Here is a 20,007-nt window from a genome sequence, read left to right on the forward strand (position 1 = left end):
ATATATATATATATATATATATATATATATATATATATATATATATATATATATATATATATATATTTGAACGGAAACAAGTTACGAAATGCGGTATAGAATTGAAGCTTAATCTTCTAAATATATTTTAATGACTAGTTCACTAATTAAGAAGACTTTACTGCTATTGTTAAGATGTTGCCGACTAATGTTTGTTTTGTTTAACGACACCACTGGAGCACATCGATTAATTAATCGTCGGCTGTTGGTAATTCGTAGTCATCAGAAACCAGCTACATTTTTTTCTAATGTAGCAAGGGATCTTTTATATGCACTTTCCCACAGGCTGGAAAACACTGGTTGGAACGAGAAAACCCCCAATCAGCTGAATGGATCCACCGAGGTGGTTCGATCCTGCGACGCAAGCACCTCAAGCGAGCACTCAACCGACTGAGCTAAATCCCGCCCCTGACTAATGTAGTATTTTTAATGATTAATATTAAATGTTAAATACATTTATTTGTTATGAATATTAGTGTTTGTAATTCCAGTGACGATAATGTCTGAAAATGTGAAATATTCAGCAATAACAAAACACTAAGCGATTAAAGTTGCAATTTGGCCTCACCATATTGCTACATTATTTAAAGTGGCTGTTCCAAAGATACATATTAACGAAACATATTTTTTTTGCGAAATGCAAAGATTACATCTTTAATTAGAAAATATGCATCCAAATAATTTACCATTAATTATGAATTTATAAGACTGCAAACTCCAATAAGGATGACCAAGAGGTTAATGCTATGACTTTCTGATTTTGAAATGCATCTCTATATTACTAGTATACAGAATGAAATGATAGAATCGTTTTTCGTTGTAATATAAATGTAGAAGACGAATACCATTTTATCATAGTCTGCCCGTTGTACAGTATTGTAAGAGGCAGATACAATAAAACATATTTTTATAATAAAACATCAACTTTTAAATTAATTCAACTGTTGTTAATTGAAAACACAGAACAGTTGATTAAACTATGTACATTTTGTATTTATTAATGCTACCCAATACAGTACAAATCACATGTAAAAATGAAATGTATATATTTGTAAGTATAATGTATTATTAAATAAAGGTAAACTTCACATCTGTTATAGGCAAACAAGGTAATATTCGTTTATATGTTTATCATCCCCCGTCTGTGAACATCATTATAGTCTGTAAATAATATGCGCATGTCTATGTTATGCCTATAAACTGTATGTTTTTGGTAAATAAATGTATTCGCAAAGACCTGGCTGCTTTTGTAATGGTTGTACAATAAAACAAATTACATGTACTTGAGGAAACCACAGTTTACACCAAGTGGCATCAGATTACAATTTTAATATTCTTGAGTTAATCGTCGTAACGTTTTGTAATAGCTCAATCTTCATTTCATTTCTTAATATATATTGTTTGCGTACGTACGAAATTATTGGAAGATGAAATCCAGTTACAAATATTATGACGGCCAGAAACACATTAATTATACAGACAGTTACATGCAAAAAAAAAAAAAAAAATTAATATGAAGGCCTAGTTTTAGTCGTTAAAAAGGCTGTATCAGTCGGAAATATACAATGACAGCAAACACAGGACACTTTCTAACGTTTTATGTAAATTATATAAATTAGTAAACTGAATTAACATAACAAACCTGGGCTCTTTCATCACTTGCTCTATGAGGAAATAATACTTAAAAATGAAAAACGTAATATTTCTACTAAAACATTTAACGTTTTTTGTTTAATTACTTAGTATAGAAATTACTTAAATAATATATTTTAATTGCACCATGGTGATGTTTTGTTCTTCCTTTTAATAATTAATTAATTCCTTTTTGTCTTCCTTTCTTCGTTTATTGTTGTTCTATCTGTTTTCTTATCTTTTCTGAAACATTTCCCCCTTGTACTTTAGATGTTGTACATGCATACGGTAGATGCCATTCGTTACCACCCGACGACAAAACCCAGTCGACGGCAGTTGTCCTTGATGACAGAAAATGGTCTCTTGCCAGTTTTATTAGAAGAAGAAAATGATGGTAGGTTGGCGAATCGAAATGTACAGAAAATTGTGTGTCTTTCCAAGGAAACAAGTATAATAAAGAATAATCAGCTAAGATTTCAACCCTCCAAAAAATAAATAAATAAATAATAACAGCAACAACAACAACCAAACCCCACCCCACCACCAACAACAAAAACAACAACAAAAAACCCATAAAACCCACGCCCAAACCCCTCAACAACAAAAAACAAGTAATAATAATAATAATAATAATAAAAAAACAAACAAAAAAAACCCCGAAACATACTCCCCTCAACCCCCCCCCACAAAAACACAACAACCCCAAAATACCCCAACGAACCCCCCCCCCCCCCCCCACACACACACAAAGAAGAAAAGAAATCAAAAGAAACAAAACAACACTAAATACTATCTATGACATGGTTGTCCTACATCCTAGTGACAGTAGTTCTTAAATCTAAAATTAATTACAGCATAGCATCTATTTAGAACAATTTTCGAAATGTGATGAATGCTTACAACTTAGAATTCTTTCTAAAGTATTTAGTGAAAGTGATTTTCATTCACAAGTCTGTGAGTGGGAGATTTTCCCAGAAATATTATCTTCTACTTGGCGCTGAAGATTACAGTTAACTTCTTCTGGTGCCTCCAACAGACAAAACACACACATCTCAACCAACACAGGAATAAATCTCCACCCTCTCTCATTCCAAAGCAAGACTCGCTGTTTAGTAAACACTAGAAACTCATATGTATTGTGTTTCTGCTAATATCGCTTCCATCTTTCCGGCTTTATCGCCGAATTCTAAAACTTTCTGAAATTGCTCGTTATTAGCACTAATGCTCAACATGAAAACAAACCACGGAGCCATTGGGAGAAAAAATATCTCATGAATATTCATGAGTCGGTGGGCGGGTTCCTGCCACTGGCGGTAATACGAACGTAGACCAAAGTTGCCTCTGGAATTGCCTGAAACTGGATAGGGTTAGCAGCAGTGGCCGGCACATTGGAGGATATTAACTTATTAACAAAGTTGTTAAAAAGTTTCGGCCTTGGTTTTCTTAAAACTTCTCTCGTTATGTCGGCTGCTTCGGCGTTCATGAAGTCTGAAAAAGTGTTTGATAATTTCGCTATTGGAATTCAGGCCTCGGGCGGCACCGACGATTTTCTGCAAACTCCTAGCAAAATTCTTGAACAAGTTCAAAGATCAACGGGATACAATCAACATTCTATTGACGACATACTGGGTAAGAGACGACACGAAGATCTAGCAAAGGGTAAGTTTTCCAATCAAAGAGAAAAACATTATATTATATATGTAAGCGATCATCTCTATTAAGGAGCGGACTATCCTAAGTAATGCCATCATACGTTTCTTCCAGATCATTAAATATTATACTGGTTACCATGGGGGTATGATAAGGGGCGGGAGTGTCTAGGGACGACTAGTGTACTGGATATTTTTCAGGCCAAAGACTCTATTACTTCAGAGCAATGAAAGCGTGCTGAATGTAAATACTGACTTGTATCTTAAAAGTATTAGAGCAAAGTCTTTCCGATTCCACAGTAGAGTACCATCCCATACCCACATGCTGTTTAACCTGCATTAAGAACACAGTTGCCGTAAAGGCCATACGTAGATGGTTGATTAACTTGACTATAACGTTGAATAGAAATTCTGGAATTTATTAAAAGCCATAGCTCTTATTACATAATCTCAAAAGTTGTAATATTATTCAATGCTTACAGTCGGAATTATTGGAGAAGTATCTCAGTGATTCTCGTTTATTATCGGTTACTATCTAAAATCATAGTCGTTATTTCTCGGCTTATCTTAAACATAACACGTTAAGGGCAAATTTGGCGCCTGGCCCGACCCACTGTTCTTGGATGCCAGAAGAGAGGAAATCTTGATGGGTGAATTTGTGATTACGTGTTGAGAGGTAGTCTCCAAACGAAGGTTTGATATCTGCACGACAGAATGTTAACACGACAGGCCAGAGTATAGTTAGAGCTCGCGAGCAGCAATTACTCGAAAATCAGTGATAACAATGACGGATCACCTGAGAAATTGTATCTGGATTTTGTACACAGTTTTTAAAATAAAAATATAGCAATGCCAACATTTCAAGGTGTATTTAATACAGTGCTAATTATTTCCCTCAATTAATTATGTCTTTATTAATTTAAATCATATGTCTATAATTTTAAGAAATTCATATGCACACACACTATTAGGGAAAATTATATAATGAATTTTATAGCAATTAAAAAATGTTACATAATAGATAAAACTTAAAACTCGACATTAAAAGTTTAATTTTGTATCACATTACATCAATTTTACTCTAAAGGAAAATTAATTAAAATATTAACTGAAGAAATAATAGCAAGGATATAAATTATAAATCTGTATTTAAAACATATTTTTATATCGATTTCTATTTCTACATTGCATTTCTATATCTATAACCAATAATATTATTGTATTTAGATTCTCTACATTTATCATCCTTTTTTATACTTGTAATTTTTATATTTATATCTTATACTTTTTTATTAGTCACAATGATTAAATTTATATGATTAAAAAAGTTATAAGTTATTAATATTTCCAAGCCATTAGTTGATCATGTGGATTAAAAAACAAAGATATTTGTTTTAATGTAAAAAATTGAAACATTTTGTTTTCCGGTAAGGGAGCGAACGGTAAATATTTAAAAGTGAACAAATCCAGTTAAATATATCAAGTGTGTTGTGCTATTTGAAGTTGTTAAATATGTCTTTTAAATCATTCTTGATTGATTTTAAAACATATATATATTTTTGAGAAACGGCGACCCTTGTTGAAATCTTCAATGCGACTCGTTAAAATATGCATAACGTTTGAATGACTTGGTATATGCATGTATATAAGAATAGTAAACAGTTTTGAAAACTAGACATAAACGGCTTTCTGAACATACCACACAAGTTACTCAATTCACAAATAATTTATTTTTTCAAATGTGTCTTTTTACTTGATCTTGATATACATTTGTATGTATGTATGTATGCATGTATGCATGTATGCATGTACGCATGTATGTATATATGTATGTATGTATGTATGTATTATATATGTATGTATAATTGAATATATATATATATATATATATATATATATATGTATATGTATATGTATATCTATATATACATATATAATAATATTGTATATGTATATATACAGACTCAGACATACTGACACACACACACACACACACACATACACACACATATAAATATATATATATATATATATATATATATATATATATATATATATATATATATATATATATATATATGTATATGTATATGTATATCTATATCTATATATACATATATAATAATATTGTATATGTATATATACAGACTCAGACATACTGACACACACACACACACACACACACACATACACACACATATAAATATATATATATATATATATATATATATATATATATATATATATATATATTGATAGCAGTTGTTCCCTTCTGAGGATAAAATATTAAGAAATTAACCATTACTATTAATGTCAAAATTATTTAAATGTAATGATTATATATGATTATATACATGTAATGATTATATATGATTATATACATGTAATGATTATATATGATTATATACATATATATGATTTTTAGACTCTCCCGACTGTTGTGATTCGAAAACGACGATGAACGGCGAGATATCGAGTTTGAAAAGCGAACTGTCCCCGGAAAACCTCGACGACTCTCACGGCGACGTCAGCGACACTGAACACAGCCTGGACGAGGCCAACACGTCACAGGACAACGGCGATGACAGCGCCGAACAGAAGCGGAAGAAGCGGCGGAACCGCACGACGTTCACGAGCTACCAACTGGAGGAGATGGAGCGGGTCTTCCAGAAGACGCACTACCCGGATGTATATGCGCGAGAGCAGCTCGCGCTCAGGTGCAGTCTCACAGAGGCCAGGGTGCAGGTAGGACAATTTGAAATAATAGTTGTCAATTGATGAGAAAAAACAACACCGCCCCCCAAAAAATCCCCAACACAAAACAAACAACAACAACACCAAAACCATACAAACCCCCCCCCCCCCCCCCATCCCCCCAAAAACCTAAGAAAATAACAACTACAACAAATCTTAAAACCTCAGAAAAAATGTGTGTAAAAATTGTTAGAGTTAAGGTTCAACAATTCTAATTTAGAATACATTTTTTGTTTTTATGTTTTTGACTTTTTAGGTTATATTTTGCAAAAAAAGAGGTAAACATGTGTTTACAAATGTAGATAAAATTTGACTTTTAGCAAAGCATACTTAAACCAATCACAGAAAAAACAAACACCCCGCCCAACAACAAACAAGCACAAAAAAGTTTATAATTTAAAATTACCATTCCTCAACCCTATGTGCATGTATGTATTGGTGATAATATTAACGAACAACAATGTTAAATTAAGTTAAAACATTATCTTCTTACGATTCAAATACAAACAAATACACAATTAGAAAAAACACATTAGAGCCAGTATATTTTTTATAGATACTTTTATTTATTTATTAATCAATTAATTAATTAATTGATGACATTAAATCGTTCTTTACTGGTCAGGGAAACACGACTGTTTGTAACAAGTGTATAACAGTTTTAATTTATTGAGTTTGACACTAATACACAAGAGCAAAAAAAAAAGTGTTTGTGATTGGAAGTCGGTTCAGTCATTGCGTTTACTGGAAGCAAAACATTAATTTACATGCCAAAAATTTAAACAATATAATGCTATTACCATACATATGTTGTTATGAAGTAAAGTGTACGCGTGCTTATATTTGTGTATGACTCCTTAAAAAACTATTTTCATAAGTTATAAGATATAAGTTATATTTATGTTGTTATTGTTGTTTTGTGTGGAGTGGGGTTTTTGTGTGTATGTGTCTTTTACTTCTTTGTTTTTGTTTTGTTTTAATGTATTTCAAATATATATATATAGTATATTTGAAATACATTAAAACAAAACAAAAACAAAGAAGTAAAAGACACATACACACAAAAACCCCACTCCACACAAAACAACATAATTATGGGTTCTATACGAACAGTATTGTGAAGTCAAGAAATTTATAGTATACATGTGTGTGTGTGTATATATATATATATATATATATATATATATATATGTATATGTATATGTATATGTATATGTATATGTATCTGTATGTGTATGTCTATGTCTATATATATATATTACTGTAAGATTACAAATAAAATAAAAACCTATAACAAATACAGTTGTAATACATTTATTTTAAAAGTAATAAAATAATATTAAATTATGAATTCAGGAATATGCTCTTTTTATATAGATGAATACGAAATTAATAAGATCTGTTTTGTGAATCTAAATGATAAAATGCCTCTAAACATAATGTTAACACGTTAAATTACATATTTATCGTTTTATTCCATCGTAATATACGACGATATATTTACAGTAATTTTTAATCAATAAACATTTTTAGCATATTGTTGGCGAGAACTAATTTTATAATAGCGATATAAATGTAATTGAAATCGCTTCTACCACGTAGCACATAAATAAATAATTATTTTTTAAATGTCCTTCTTCATACAAAGAACTGGATATTTTAATTTTAATTAATAATAAAAAGTACTACTATTACTATTATATATAAAATACTACTACTACTACTACTACTACTACTACTACTACTACTACTAACTACTACTAACTATAAATAAATAAATAATAATAATAATAATAACAACAACAATAATAACAATAATAATAAAAATTATGATTGCGATGATGATGATTATTATCATTGTAAGAAATAAATTGGTTTAATGATTCAATTTCTTAAAGAAATAATTAAAATTTGCTTAATTTGTTATTAATTAAGCATAAATATTATAAATTTAAATTCAAATAACATTTGTTTTAAACAATAATATTGTTTCTGAATTAAATCCACTTTTGTCGCTACATCTGAACCAACACTTTAAAAAGAATCACCCACACGACTAAATAACGAACTTGTCAATCAAACACAAAGTTAACATCTGTATCTGCTCAGCAGACGCCCAGGGGGGTGAATTAACTCGCGGTCCGCCACCCCCCGCAGATCTAGCGTCAATCCATGTCGGACATTGCATCTCCCGTCGTAATATAGATCCCCCTGTCCCGGGACTCCCTCCCTTGGCCAATCATTGCCTGTCTGTGAAACACGACCCTGTTATCAGCATTCCCCTTGGACAGCGGTGACGCTTTCGCTAATCCGGAAATTGCCGAAGAAAGTCAGAAATCCGCGATGTAAGAAAGATTATCTGCTTAATACTTTCACACAGCTCCCGTTTCAACGTATTTTGACAAGTGGAGACAGTTTTGACACATCCAGAAGTCGAATGTGGGAAAATGTTTTGTTTTTGTTGGGTTTTTTTAACAACACTTTGTATTGAAATTTAATAACATGTGATGGAAAGGATGATTTGGATTTACGTCAAAGGGAGGGGAAAGAGAGGAACAGTTGAGAGAAAAACCCCCACAGAAAACCCAAAGCCTCATGGCTCAAAGCCTTGTTATTAAAGTTACAATTTCGAGTGTATTTTGTTTAGTATTCTAGAATTTTAAAATAGATCGCCAGATTTATTTTTTGCAGCACCAATATTTGGTGTTCTGTAGATTTCTTTCCTGTAATCCAGGACACACTAAACAACAGTTTTGACAAAATGGATTCGTAGTAACCCGCTTCTATCAGTGTTCATTTGAGTATTTTCCGAATTCCACAGCAACAAATTGCGTGAGACAGCGCGCAAAAATGTTTTAAAATTTATTTTTTGAATTTATTTTCTGATATCTTGCTAATAGATCTTACTTCCTCAATTTATTTAATGTCTACATGGGTTACAAATACCACTTCTGGTGAGCCATTTGGAGTACAGAATGCAGATCTGTGTTGTGAATTGTACATAGGCAGATGCTGATTTTATTTGATTTCAGCAAAAACACAGGAGTTTATTAAAACTGTAGTGGTGCTTGTAATTTTAACTAGTAAAAGATACTATAGGATGAGGATCCAAGATTTCAGCTTTAAAGCAGCAGTCTAAAAGTTGCATAATGGCCAACCATATTTTAAATATTATACCTTGAATTCCATGTCAACAAAAATTTGCATCCATATAATTTCGTGTATAACTACATGTATTTTATACATTTATATTATTGATTTATCTAATCAGGGTGAAAGACAGATTAACATCACGTCACAGGTTAATACTTGCAAATAACTGGCTACTATTTTAATGGATACGCGATGAATATTTTCTATGTACTTGGTAATTTTACCCAAGGATTCTCGAGGAAACGACTGTTTACGCCAAGTGGCGACACATTACAATTTTGTTATTCTTGATTAATTACTATCCTATCATTATATGAGGAAGAGATTAATTTCTAGTTATTTATCACAGCTAGATGTAAAAATAGCAAACTAGCAACAGTGATAAGGCGCCTTTAATACTAAGTATGAGAATGTTATTTATTTTGTACGGATTGGATGCAAGTCTGTAGGATGGGAGAATGGCAAGTAAAATAACCGCATGTGTCACATTTCTATTACTGTTAATACAACATGTATTTTATTGTACATGTTACGCCTCCGTCATTTCAAAAGTGGTTTGACCATGACCATCTGATATCTATTCAGTAAGTGGAAGCAATGTGATAGTCTTGGTATTAAGGGTTCTTGGAGGTTGATTTATCTCTTACGGAAACACAGTATCAAGTTATAACTTTGTGAGCCTTTAATAACCGTTAATTTAGAACATGTATCGATAAGATGTGACTTTAGACGTCTGACAGTGAAATGTATGAGCACTTTAGAATACATGGCCATTTCGAATTTATATTAAAGGGACATTCCTGAGTTTGCTGCATTGTAAGATGTTTCCGACTAATAAAGTATTTCTACGATTAAACTTACGTATTAAATATATTTTCTTGTTTAGAATATTAGTGTCTGTATATTCAATGTGTTTCTGGTCGTCTTAATATTTGTAAGAAGCCCAAACTGGATTTTCTCTTCAAATAATTTCGTACGTACGAAAACATATATTTTAGGAAATAAAATGAAATTTAACCTACTACAAATATTAGAACAATCAGAAACACGTTTAATATACAGCCACTGATATTTCATGCAGAAAAACACATTTGATTTGTAATTACAATCGTTAAAAAGTCTCTGTTAGTCGATAACATCTTTAAAATTGCAGCAAACTCAGGGATGTCCCTTTAAGACAAACTACGTTTATATATAATGTTCTATGCTTCATCTTGTCAAAACAAATGATTTAATAAGTGAAAACAACAGGACACGACAATTATTGCAGATAGTGGCATGCAAAGATCGTACATTTGTATACATCTTTCGAAGGAAAATTAAAACACAAAACTTACGTATACATTATTATTATGTGATTATTAAGAGATTGAAAACTATTATCGCATTTATAATCGTGTGGAAGCAGTTAAGACATTGCGACAATCAAAAGTAATATTCGTATTTAAATGTAATATTTCCTTTTCAAATATAATCCCACTTAGGTATACATTATATGAAAGCTCATTGATAAAGTTTCAAACATATGCATCATATATAAGCATTATTATATGAATTGTCTTCTAAACGAACTAAGGATTGGTAACAATTCGAATTGTGCTACATATAAGGCCAGTATGTTGTCTGAGGTAGAAACATGCAAACACCATGATATGTCGTTCGCACATTTGGCTTGAAATTTAAATTGGAGGGGGAGGGGGGGGGGGGGGGGGGGATATGTCTATTCCTATTGTGTATAGAATTCCAATACTGTGTAAGAATCTATACAAAGAGAGATGGATTGTGGTGTCTAGTAAATACATAATCAATCCTTGTCTCAAAAATAAAACATTTTGCTCACCACTATTAAAGACAGACTTTCTAAATATTACCAGGACGTCTTTCAGACAAGTGGTATTAATCACACCAAGACCCAAGAACTCCAAAGATTTACCTGAAATTATTTACTCTCAATTCAGATCAAAGTTAACTAATTTTAAAATACAGTGTATTTGATATTTTAACACTGTACATAATAATCCCCCACGATACACTATAAACGTATGGGAAAACTCCATCCCCTAATCAGTTGTTTCAAAGAACGATGAACGAACACACACATACACACACACACACACACACACACACACACACACACACACACACACACACACACACACACCGTGTGTGTGTGTGTGTGTGTGTGTGTGTGTGTGTGTGTGTATACCGTAACTATCTTCCACGGACCAAAAGTTAATCCACAAAAAACCCTGAAAAGACATGTGAAATGCTTGACAACTTATATATCAAATTTGGGAATAGGACATACAGACAGGAAATAGGAATCCCAATGGACACCATCTATACTACTCGTCAATGTGTTTCTGTGTGGTTATGTATACGATTTTCTTATTAATCTGATTAAATCAAAACAAATCAATGTTTAATTTTACTTTAGCGGTGTATTGATGATCTCATTTCAAATAACAGTAGGATAACAGATTACCTTCCATTGATTACCCAGAGTTCGAAATAAAAGAAACTTCGAAGGTATTAAATAAGTTTCAAAGCATCCAAACTAAGCGTTGACGTCAGCTTTCTAATACTCTAATAATAATAATAGTCAGTTTTCCCTTTATGCTGAGCAATATACCTTCTGTTCCAGCTTTTGGTGTCTACATATCACAAGTTCCAAGACACTTTAGGGTATATCATTCTGGCACAGAATTGGTTCCACAAGGTAGATATTTAGACGTCCTGTAATGATTTCCTGCAGTGGTTTTTGTTTGACATTTCAGTTTTGTTATCAAATAAATGCTATTTAATTGTATTTACTAATTTTAGCTATGAAACGTTTTTGTTTCTAAAACATTCGTGTTTGGGTCATATACTGGCAATATATTTATAAACTGACTTTGGCAACTTTTACCTGAAAGGAAACGCACAAAGGACTTTCAATCAGATATAATTTCTTGTTTACAAATTCAGTGAAACAGTTAGCACCATTTAATGAGGGACTTAATACAGCGTAACATAACATCCGACTTCAGTGTTTTGTACAGTGTTTATCCTGCTACAACAAGTCACTTACACTTAATATGGAGATTAAATAGGGGCTTGTCAGTAGAAATGACCCGGAAAATCTTCGTAATGAAGAACAGAAGGCGGAGCATAACATGATTTCTTTGATGCTTTTGAGATTTCCTGTAACAGACAGTAGCTAGTCGAGACATCTCATAAACGACGACCGTCGACCAGTCCTAGACGTTTCGTTAGACAGAACCTACGTCTTATTTCTCATAAACAAACCTACCCGCTGCTTTATTTGTGTTTTGTGGAAATATGAATAACATTTATATCATGTAGGAAAACTTATCGTTTTCAAGTCGAGAACTGAAAAGCAGCTTATCTTAACTTCTTGTCGTATATTATTTCTTGGTTTTCATCTCTCCTGGAGGAAATATTATTAATGCGTTTTCGTATTAGGTTTGATATAACGGTACTTCTACAGAAGTTTCGATATTGTTCGTATAATAGTATCCAGCCAGCGGTTAAGTAGTGTGTAATGTGTTAGGATGAAAGCGTTACTTTTGAAGAATTATCTGTAACCAGAAAAAGAGAAGATAAACACTAAAAGGTGCCCCACAAAAATAAAACAAAACTAACAAATCATAACAAAACAGAATACCGTAATCAAAATCATATCTCTGCACAAGGCAGAATCAAAATGATGATTTAGGCAAATCGGTGATTGCTTCTATGATCCACTATCAATTGCTAATCCCCGGGAGGAAGCCACTCCATCATCATCATCATCATCATCATCCTTTATATTTATTTATATAGTAGAAAATAAAAAATGTAAATTTTGTGAAACATGTGACATAAACATGTAACAAATGTCTCTTTATTTTTTCCGTTTTGTATTTGTTCTTTGGGTTTTTTAAAAATTATTTCGCTTTGATTATTTAGAAAACATGTCACCACTAGAGCTATATATACATGTATATTATTATAAATAAATAAATAAATAAATAAATAAGCAAATAAGTAAATACTAAAAGTTCCACAACCCATCCCCCTTCACGACTAACTAACAAATCATTTGACATGCAGCTTTGTAAAGCCACACAAGTTCCACAAACCATCCCCACTTCACGACTAACTAACAAACCATTTGACATGCAGCTTTGTAAAGCCACACAAGTTCCACAACCCATCCCCACTTCACGACTAACTAACAAACCATTTGACATGCAGCTTTGTAAAGCCACACAAGTTCCACAAACCATCCCCACTTCACGACTAACTAACAAACCATTTGACATGCAGCTTTGTAAAGCCACACAAGTTCCACAACCCATCCCCACTTCACGACTAACTAACAAATCATTTGACATGCAGCTTTGTAAAGCCACACAAATTCCACAACCCATCCCCCCTTCACGACTAACTAACAAACCATTTGACATGCAGCTTTGTAAAGCCACACAAGTTCCACAAACCATCCCCACTTCACGACTAACTAACAAACCATTTGACATGCAGCTTTGTAAAGCCACACAAGTTCCACAACCCATCCCCCCCTTCACGACTAACTAACAAACCATTTGACATGCAGCTTTGTAAAGCCACACAAGTTCCACAACCCATCCCCACTTCACGACTAACTAACAAACCATTTGACATGCAGCTTTGTAAAGCCACACAAGTTCCACAAACCATCCCCACTTCACGACTAACTAACAAACCATTTGACATGCAGCTTTGTAAAGCCACACAAGTTCCACAACCCATCCCCACTTCACGACTAACTAACAAATCATTTGACATGCAGCTTTGTAAAGCCACACAAATTCCACAACCCATCCCCCCTTCACGACTAACTAACAAACCATTTGACATGCAGCTTTGTAAAGCCACACAAGTTCCACAAACCATCCCCACTTCACGACTAACTAACAAACCATTTGACATGCAGCTTTGTAAAGCCACACAAGTTCCACAACCCATCCCCCCTTCACGACTAACTAACAAACCATTTGACATGCAGCTTTGTAAAGCCACACAAGTTCCATACACAACACTCTTACTATGGGTTACTAAAACTGATTACTCAGGTGCATTAGATCTGTTTGCAAGTTTCCACGTTTACTGAAAAGAAGGTTTATAATAATCGTTTTTGTTTCTTCTTCACATTTACGATCTTAATCACGCGAGTCGGATTTAAAAATTCTATCTGGTTATTGAAATGAATCAGTGCATAAACTGGAATCATACATTTGATAATATACACACACGTGTAATTATTTCTATATGTATCTCCTCATAATTATTCAGAAAAAAGCAACAAACAAACATAAAACCAAACACAAACAAACCCCACCAATTTTATATTATTATTTATTTACCAAAAAAGGTATAGAGTTTATAAGCATTAGATAGACATGCAAATATTATAAATAGGCTATACTAATGTTCACAAACGGGGGATGGTGTATATATAAGCAAAAATTATAAAATTATATATCAGCTCTTATACCCAAACATATTTTTTTTAAATTGAGTACACTAAGCTAGCATTATAGTTAGTGACTAAGCAAACAAAATAATATTATATTTACAGCCTATTTTTAAACGTTTTGAAATATTACAGAGACAACAAGCAACATTATAAAATGTGTATGTCGCTTCTTGTTCCAAATGCTTTTGGCTTCAGGATTTGTCACAACAATGTTAGAAACCCGGTACCGGAAGTTAGCTGTCTAGGAGACGACAGACGATTATTTTATCTGTCTGTACATCTGACAAACCACAGGTTTCCTACAAGGAAATTTGAAAAACGTAAACCGAGAGAAAAGCAAAATCTCGCCATGACGATACTTCCCTCGAGAGTTGAGATAACTATCAGTTATTAACTTATATTGGTCCAAGGTGTACAGAGGTTTTTTTGAGAACCATATCAGTATATAATCGTTTCTGGATATCACTCAATAACAAATAATTGATATTTTTTTTCGTATACTTGTAGAATTTCAGAGTTTACTGTAAGAAATCTGTTTATTTGTATGTTGTTTTATTTTTAAAATGATAAACAGTGTTTTACATATAAAGATAGCAGACGAGAGGTAGGGGTGGTGAGGGTGCAGTAGAATCATTTGTCCTGAGTATCAAACTCAAAGACATCTGCCAGTGTTATTCCCGCCGTGGTGCAGTGTTGGCAAAATCCTTGTGACATTCTTGTACATTCTGCAGTCATTTTAAAGGGACTCTCCTGAGTTTGCTGCATTGTAAAATGTTTTCCACTAAAATGTTTTAACAACTAAAATTACATAGTAAATATATTTTCTTGTATAGAATACCAGTGTCCAGATATTCAATGTTTCTCATAGTCTTGGTATTTATAAGTAGACCAAACTGGATTTGGTTATCCAATATTGCCGTACATACGAAACAAAATTTATATACAGGTATTAGGAAATAAAATGAAGTTTGACTTGTCCAAACACTAGGACGATCAATAGCACATTTAATATACAGCCACTGATATTTTATACAGACAAAATATATTTAATGTGTAATTACAGTCGCTAAAAGTATCTGTTAGACGGCAACATGTTAACAACTGTAGTAATTTCATGAGAGTCCCTTTTAAATGATTACTACAAGGATATTTGATAATATTTTCATGTATCTGTGTGTAGTTAGTTTTCAAAATGCTTAGTCTTATGATCAATTGTGTTAAAGGGACATTCCCGTATTAATTTTTTTTTTAAGAAATAAAATGAAATTTAACTTAGTACAAATATTAGAACGATCAGAAACACGTTTAATATACAGCCACTAATATTTTATGCAGAAAAATATATTTGATATATAATTACAATCGTTAAAAAGTCTCTGTTAGTCGATAACATCTTAAAAATTGCAGCAAACTCAGGAATGTCCCTTTAATAGTTCGGTGCTTTTTTATGCGGTTTGTTTTCCACGGATCCAGACATCGCGTCATGATCTGACCGTTTGGTTTTAGTTTTGGTTTCTGGATAAAAATGCATGTCTTTGTTTATGGTGGTATACGTGACTAGGTCTTTCGAGCACATACGCCGAACGACAAAACCGTAATACATGATCAGGGCCGTATCTCTGCATAATGCAGAGTCGAATGGGCATTTGGCAAATCTATGAATTACTATCTAGTGCCTCATCTATAGGAGGACAGCCACTCAGATGTCCTTTACTGAAGAGTTTATCACTCTTGCATAAACACAGACGACTGCCACTCACAGACTAGTTCACCACACCAAAACCACACCCAATCAATATTCGATATATGTTTCTTCTGACATGTTGTTAAACATTAATTGTTCTTAATTAATTAATTAATTAATTCATTCGTTCATTCATTCAGTTATCCAAGCTTAAAGAGGGTCGCAAATCGACTCAGCTGATAAATAAAAACATACCGTAAATATATTTTACTCTTATTTTGAACTAAAAATGGTCTACTTGTCTTTTCATGTTCAAAATAGAAACGCAACTACATTCTAAGTAAACTCAAAACATTTCGCCACATCATTTACTAATACAAAATACAAACACAACTACAGCTTTAATAAACTCACAATCTGGCACGATCATATTATAACGTCATTTACTAACACAAAATACATACATAACCACAGTTTTAATCAACTCAAAATCTCGCCCTACCATAATATAACCTAATTTACTACAGTAAAATACAAACACACACACAAATACAGTTTTAATAATGTTATAATATCATCTGACCATATTAAAACATATTTTACTAATGCAAAATACGACTCAATTACAGTTTTAATAAAAATGACATTTGCGAGATCAAACAGACAAAAACACACGCAAATCTAAAAACTCTATATGGTTATGTCCATTGTAAACTGGATCGTTTTTCAACGGAACTAACTGTATATTTGGTATTTCTTGAAAAAAATATCTAGCTACAATCTAACTGTAGACCCTTGAATCGTCAACTTCGCCTGTTCCAATTGCTAATGACGTCACTTTCTAATGACATCATTAGCTTTCCAGGTGTTATTGTCTATTTGATCCTGGAAAAAGAATGTAATTAACCAATCACAATACAGAACCCACACTCCATCAGTTTACAATTACAGTTTTAATAAACTTACAATCTCGCGTCACCATATTATAATATCATTTACCATTGCAAAATAAACAGACCTATATGTGTTATAAACTCACAATCTCGCCTCACCATAATATAACACCAGTTACTATTGCAAAGTGAAACACACCTACAGTTTTAATAAACTCAAAAATTCGACTCACCATATTATAACATCATTTAATAACTACAAAGTGAACACACCTACAGTTTAAATAGATTCACAATCTCGCCTCACCATATTATAACATCATTTACTATTGTAAAATGAAACAAACCTACAGTTTTAATAACTGACAAACTCGACTCACCATATTATAATATCATTTACTATTACAAAGTGAAACACACCTACAGTTTTAATAAATTCACAATATCGCCCCTTATTTTAATATTTACTAATGCAAAATAAAAGACACCTACAGTTTTAATATGTGTTATTGCTATTTAATAGTAATACTGGCTATCGTCAAATGTCTTCCTGCAGCATACACGTTTGATCCCATGTATTTCAATGACTGTAACAAAACGACAAGTGTTAAAATGGAAAACAGTATACATGTACTGTATATACTGTATAAACTTCATAAAATAAAATTCAGAGTCTTAAGAAGCCTATGAGAATTGAAAATGTCTGCCCCTCAATTCCACCAAAATATTTAAGGTAACCAATAAGTTAATGCGCGAACGAAAAATCAATTACGTGAAACTAGACTTGTATTATGCAAGTGACGGACGGACGAAACACTTGTTCGTCCAGCTTTTCAAGGTATGCATAAATTTTATATTCTAAGATTTGAAACATCATATATACATATTTAATTTGCCAATATATATCTTCAGTTATTTGAGTTTTGATTGCATGCACATTCTAAGATTTGAGTTTTTAGAAAGTGTAATCATTTCAACAATAATACTGACAAACATGACCTTATGTTCATAATTTTTATGAAACTTAATTTAAAGTTATAGAACTGTGTATACTTATAGGATATTAAACGAGCTTCCATTTCGTATCATGTTTATGTCCTGAGTGAAATAATTTTCAATTGTCCCGAACTTTAGGGAGTGACAATGAACATTATTTCACGAGAGACATAAACATGATACGAAATGGTATAGAGTTTAACATTCCTATTTATTACCAATAATCGATCTTAATTTATATAATTGACTCAGCTCATTTAGTTGACGTTCCTGTAAGGTTGTAGTGCACAAATCGATGACGTCGAAGTGTTACGTCCCACTTGGCGTAACGCTAAGTGTGGCGTTTAAGTTTGACATGTACCAAGATATTTTATACCGTATGGGCAATAAAGTCTGCTATTATACTGTATGCAAAACGTGCACGTTACTGAGCCTGTACGTGAATATTGAACAACAAATAGTATATTAATATTTAACAACTAAAACTAAATCAGCACTTTGTATTTATTATTGTTGGTTTATACAAAAGAAGCGCAGAAATATATAATTAGTAAAATAGTTTTTGATAAAATGAAGGTACATGTTTAAAGCGAGTATATTTTTAACAAGTACGATTTTAAATGGAATATAATTCATTGTTATTTTGATACAATCGCTTAATGTGTACTTTCAACTTGTGATTAGACTAGTTTCATGCCTATTCATATACATGCATGTTGATTTTTCTGACAGCTACAGTTTTGATTGTTTTAATAATATTGGCCTGAGTTGGCTCTACTGATATTGTGAGATTTTCCCGACTAATAAACTCTTTTAACGACTGAAATGACATTCTAACTATAGTTTCTTGTTTAGAATATCAGTGTCTGTATATTCAATGTGTTTCGGGTCATCCTACTGTTTGTAAGTAGCCCAAACGGGATTTAGTATATTATATTTCTATATAATTTATAGTAGGAAGTAAAATGAAGTTTGACTTATTACAAATACTAGGAACATTGGAAACACATTTAATATACAGACACTGATAATGTATGTAGCAAAATGTATTTAATATATAATTTTAATTATTAAAACGTCTCTGTTAGTCGATAACACTGAACAATGGCAACAAACTAAAGACCGTTCCTTTAATGTAGTTGTCTCATACATCAAGTTTTGTTTTATATAAAAGTAAATATTAATGTACTATACAATTAGATTAAATTTATTCATTCAACTATACAATTACTAGTTCATTTTACAGTTAAATCAGCTATACGTGTTATAAAATGGTGATGGAAATTGAAAACTATTGTAGTTATAACTGTAAAAACAAGATACCCAGTGTTCTCTAAATTACGACAATATGGATATTCCAAAGCTCAAAGTTCTGTGCAGAATAAATTGTCCGCAAATTTGTTGATATCTGAGTAATTGGAAATCATTCAATCGAATGCGCACCTCGTTTTCGTGCAAATTGGAAGGAATTTCCGTGTGTTCAACACGTGTAGTGCTGCTAATGTCAGAGTCGAAATGTATGAATAAATCTGCGCCACTTGCCCACATCCCGCGAGACTTGCACGTGCATGAAAGATTGATAATGTTTAGAGAAAAACATTAATCATATTTACACTGTCTGTCCAAATGTCAAAAAACATTTGTATGATGAAGAAGAAGATAAACAACGGCGAACAGATCATGGTCAGTGATGGAATCAAATAT

General features: G+C 32.3%; 1 protein-coding gene and 1 long non-coding RNA gene across 2 annotated transcripts in view; one reads left to right on the forward strand and one right to left on the reverse strand.

Annotated features, from left to right (window-relative positions):
• Window positions 1-20,007, reverse strand: part of LOC121380946 — a 57,444-nt gene that overhangs the window by 24,372 nt on the left and 13,065 nt on the right. The window lies entirely within an intron of this gene.
• Window positions 2,841-20,007, forward strand: part of LOC121380944 (ALX homeobox protein 1-like) — a 58,339-nt gene continuing 41,172 nt past the window's right edge. The window contains exons 1-2 of the mRNA XM_041509989.1: window positions 2,841-3,330; window positions 5,746-6,065. Of these exons, the coding sequence (XP_041365923.1) occupies window positions 3,132-3,330; window positions 5,746-6,065 (519 nt within the window). The 5' untranslated portion in view covers window positions 2,841-3,131. The remainder of the gene's footprint in view (window positions 3,331-5,745; window positions 6,066-20,007) is intronic.

This window comes from Gigantopelta aegis, chromosome 9 (genome assembly GCF_016097555.1).
Source record: "Gigantopelta aegis isolate Gae_Host chromosome 9, Gae_host_genome, whole genome shotgun sequence".
NCBI lineage: Eukaryota > Metazoa > Mollusca > Gastropoda > Neomphalida > Peltospiridae > Gigantopelta > Gigantopelta aegis.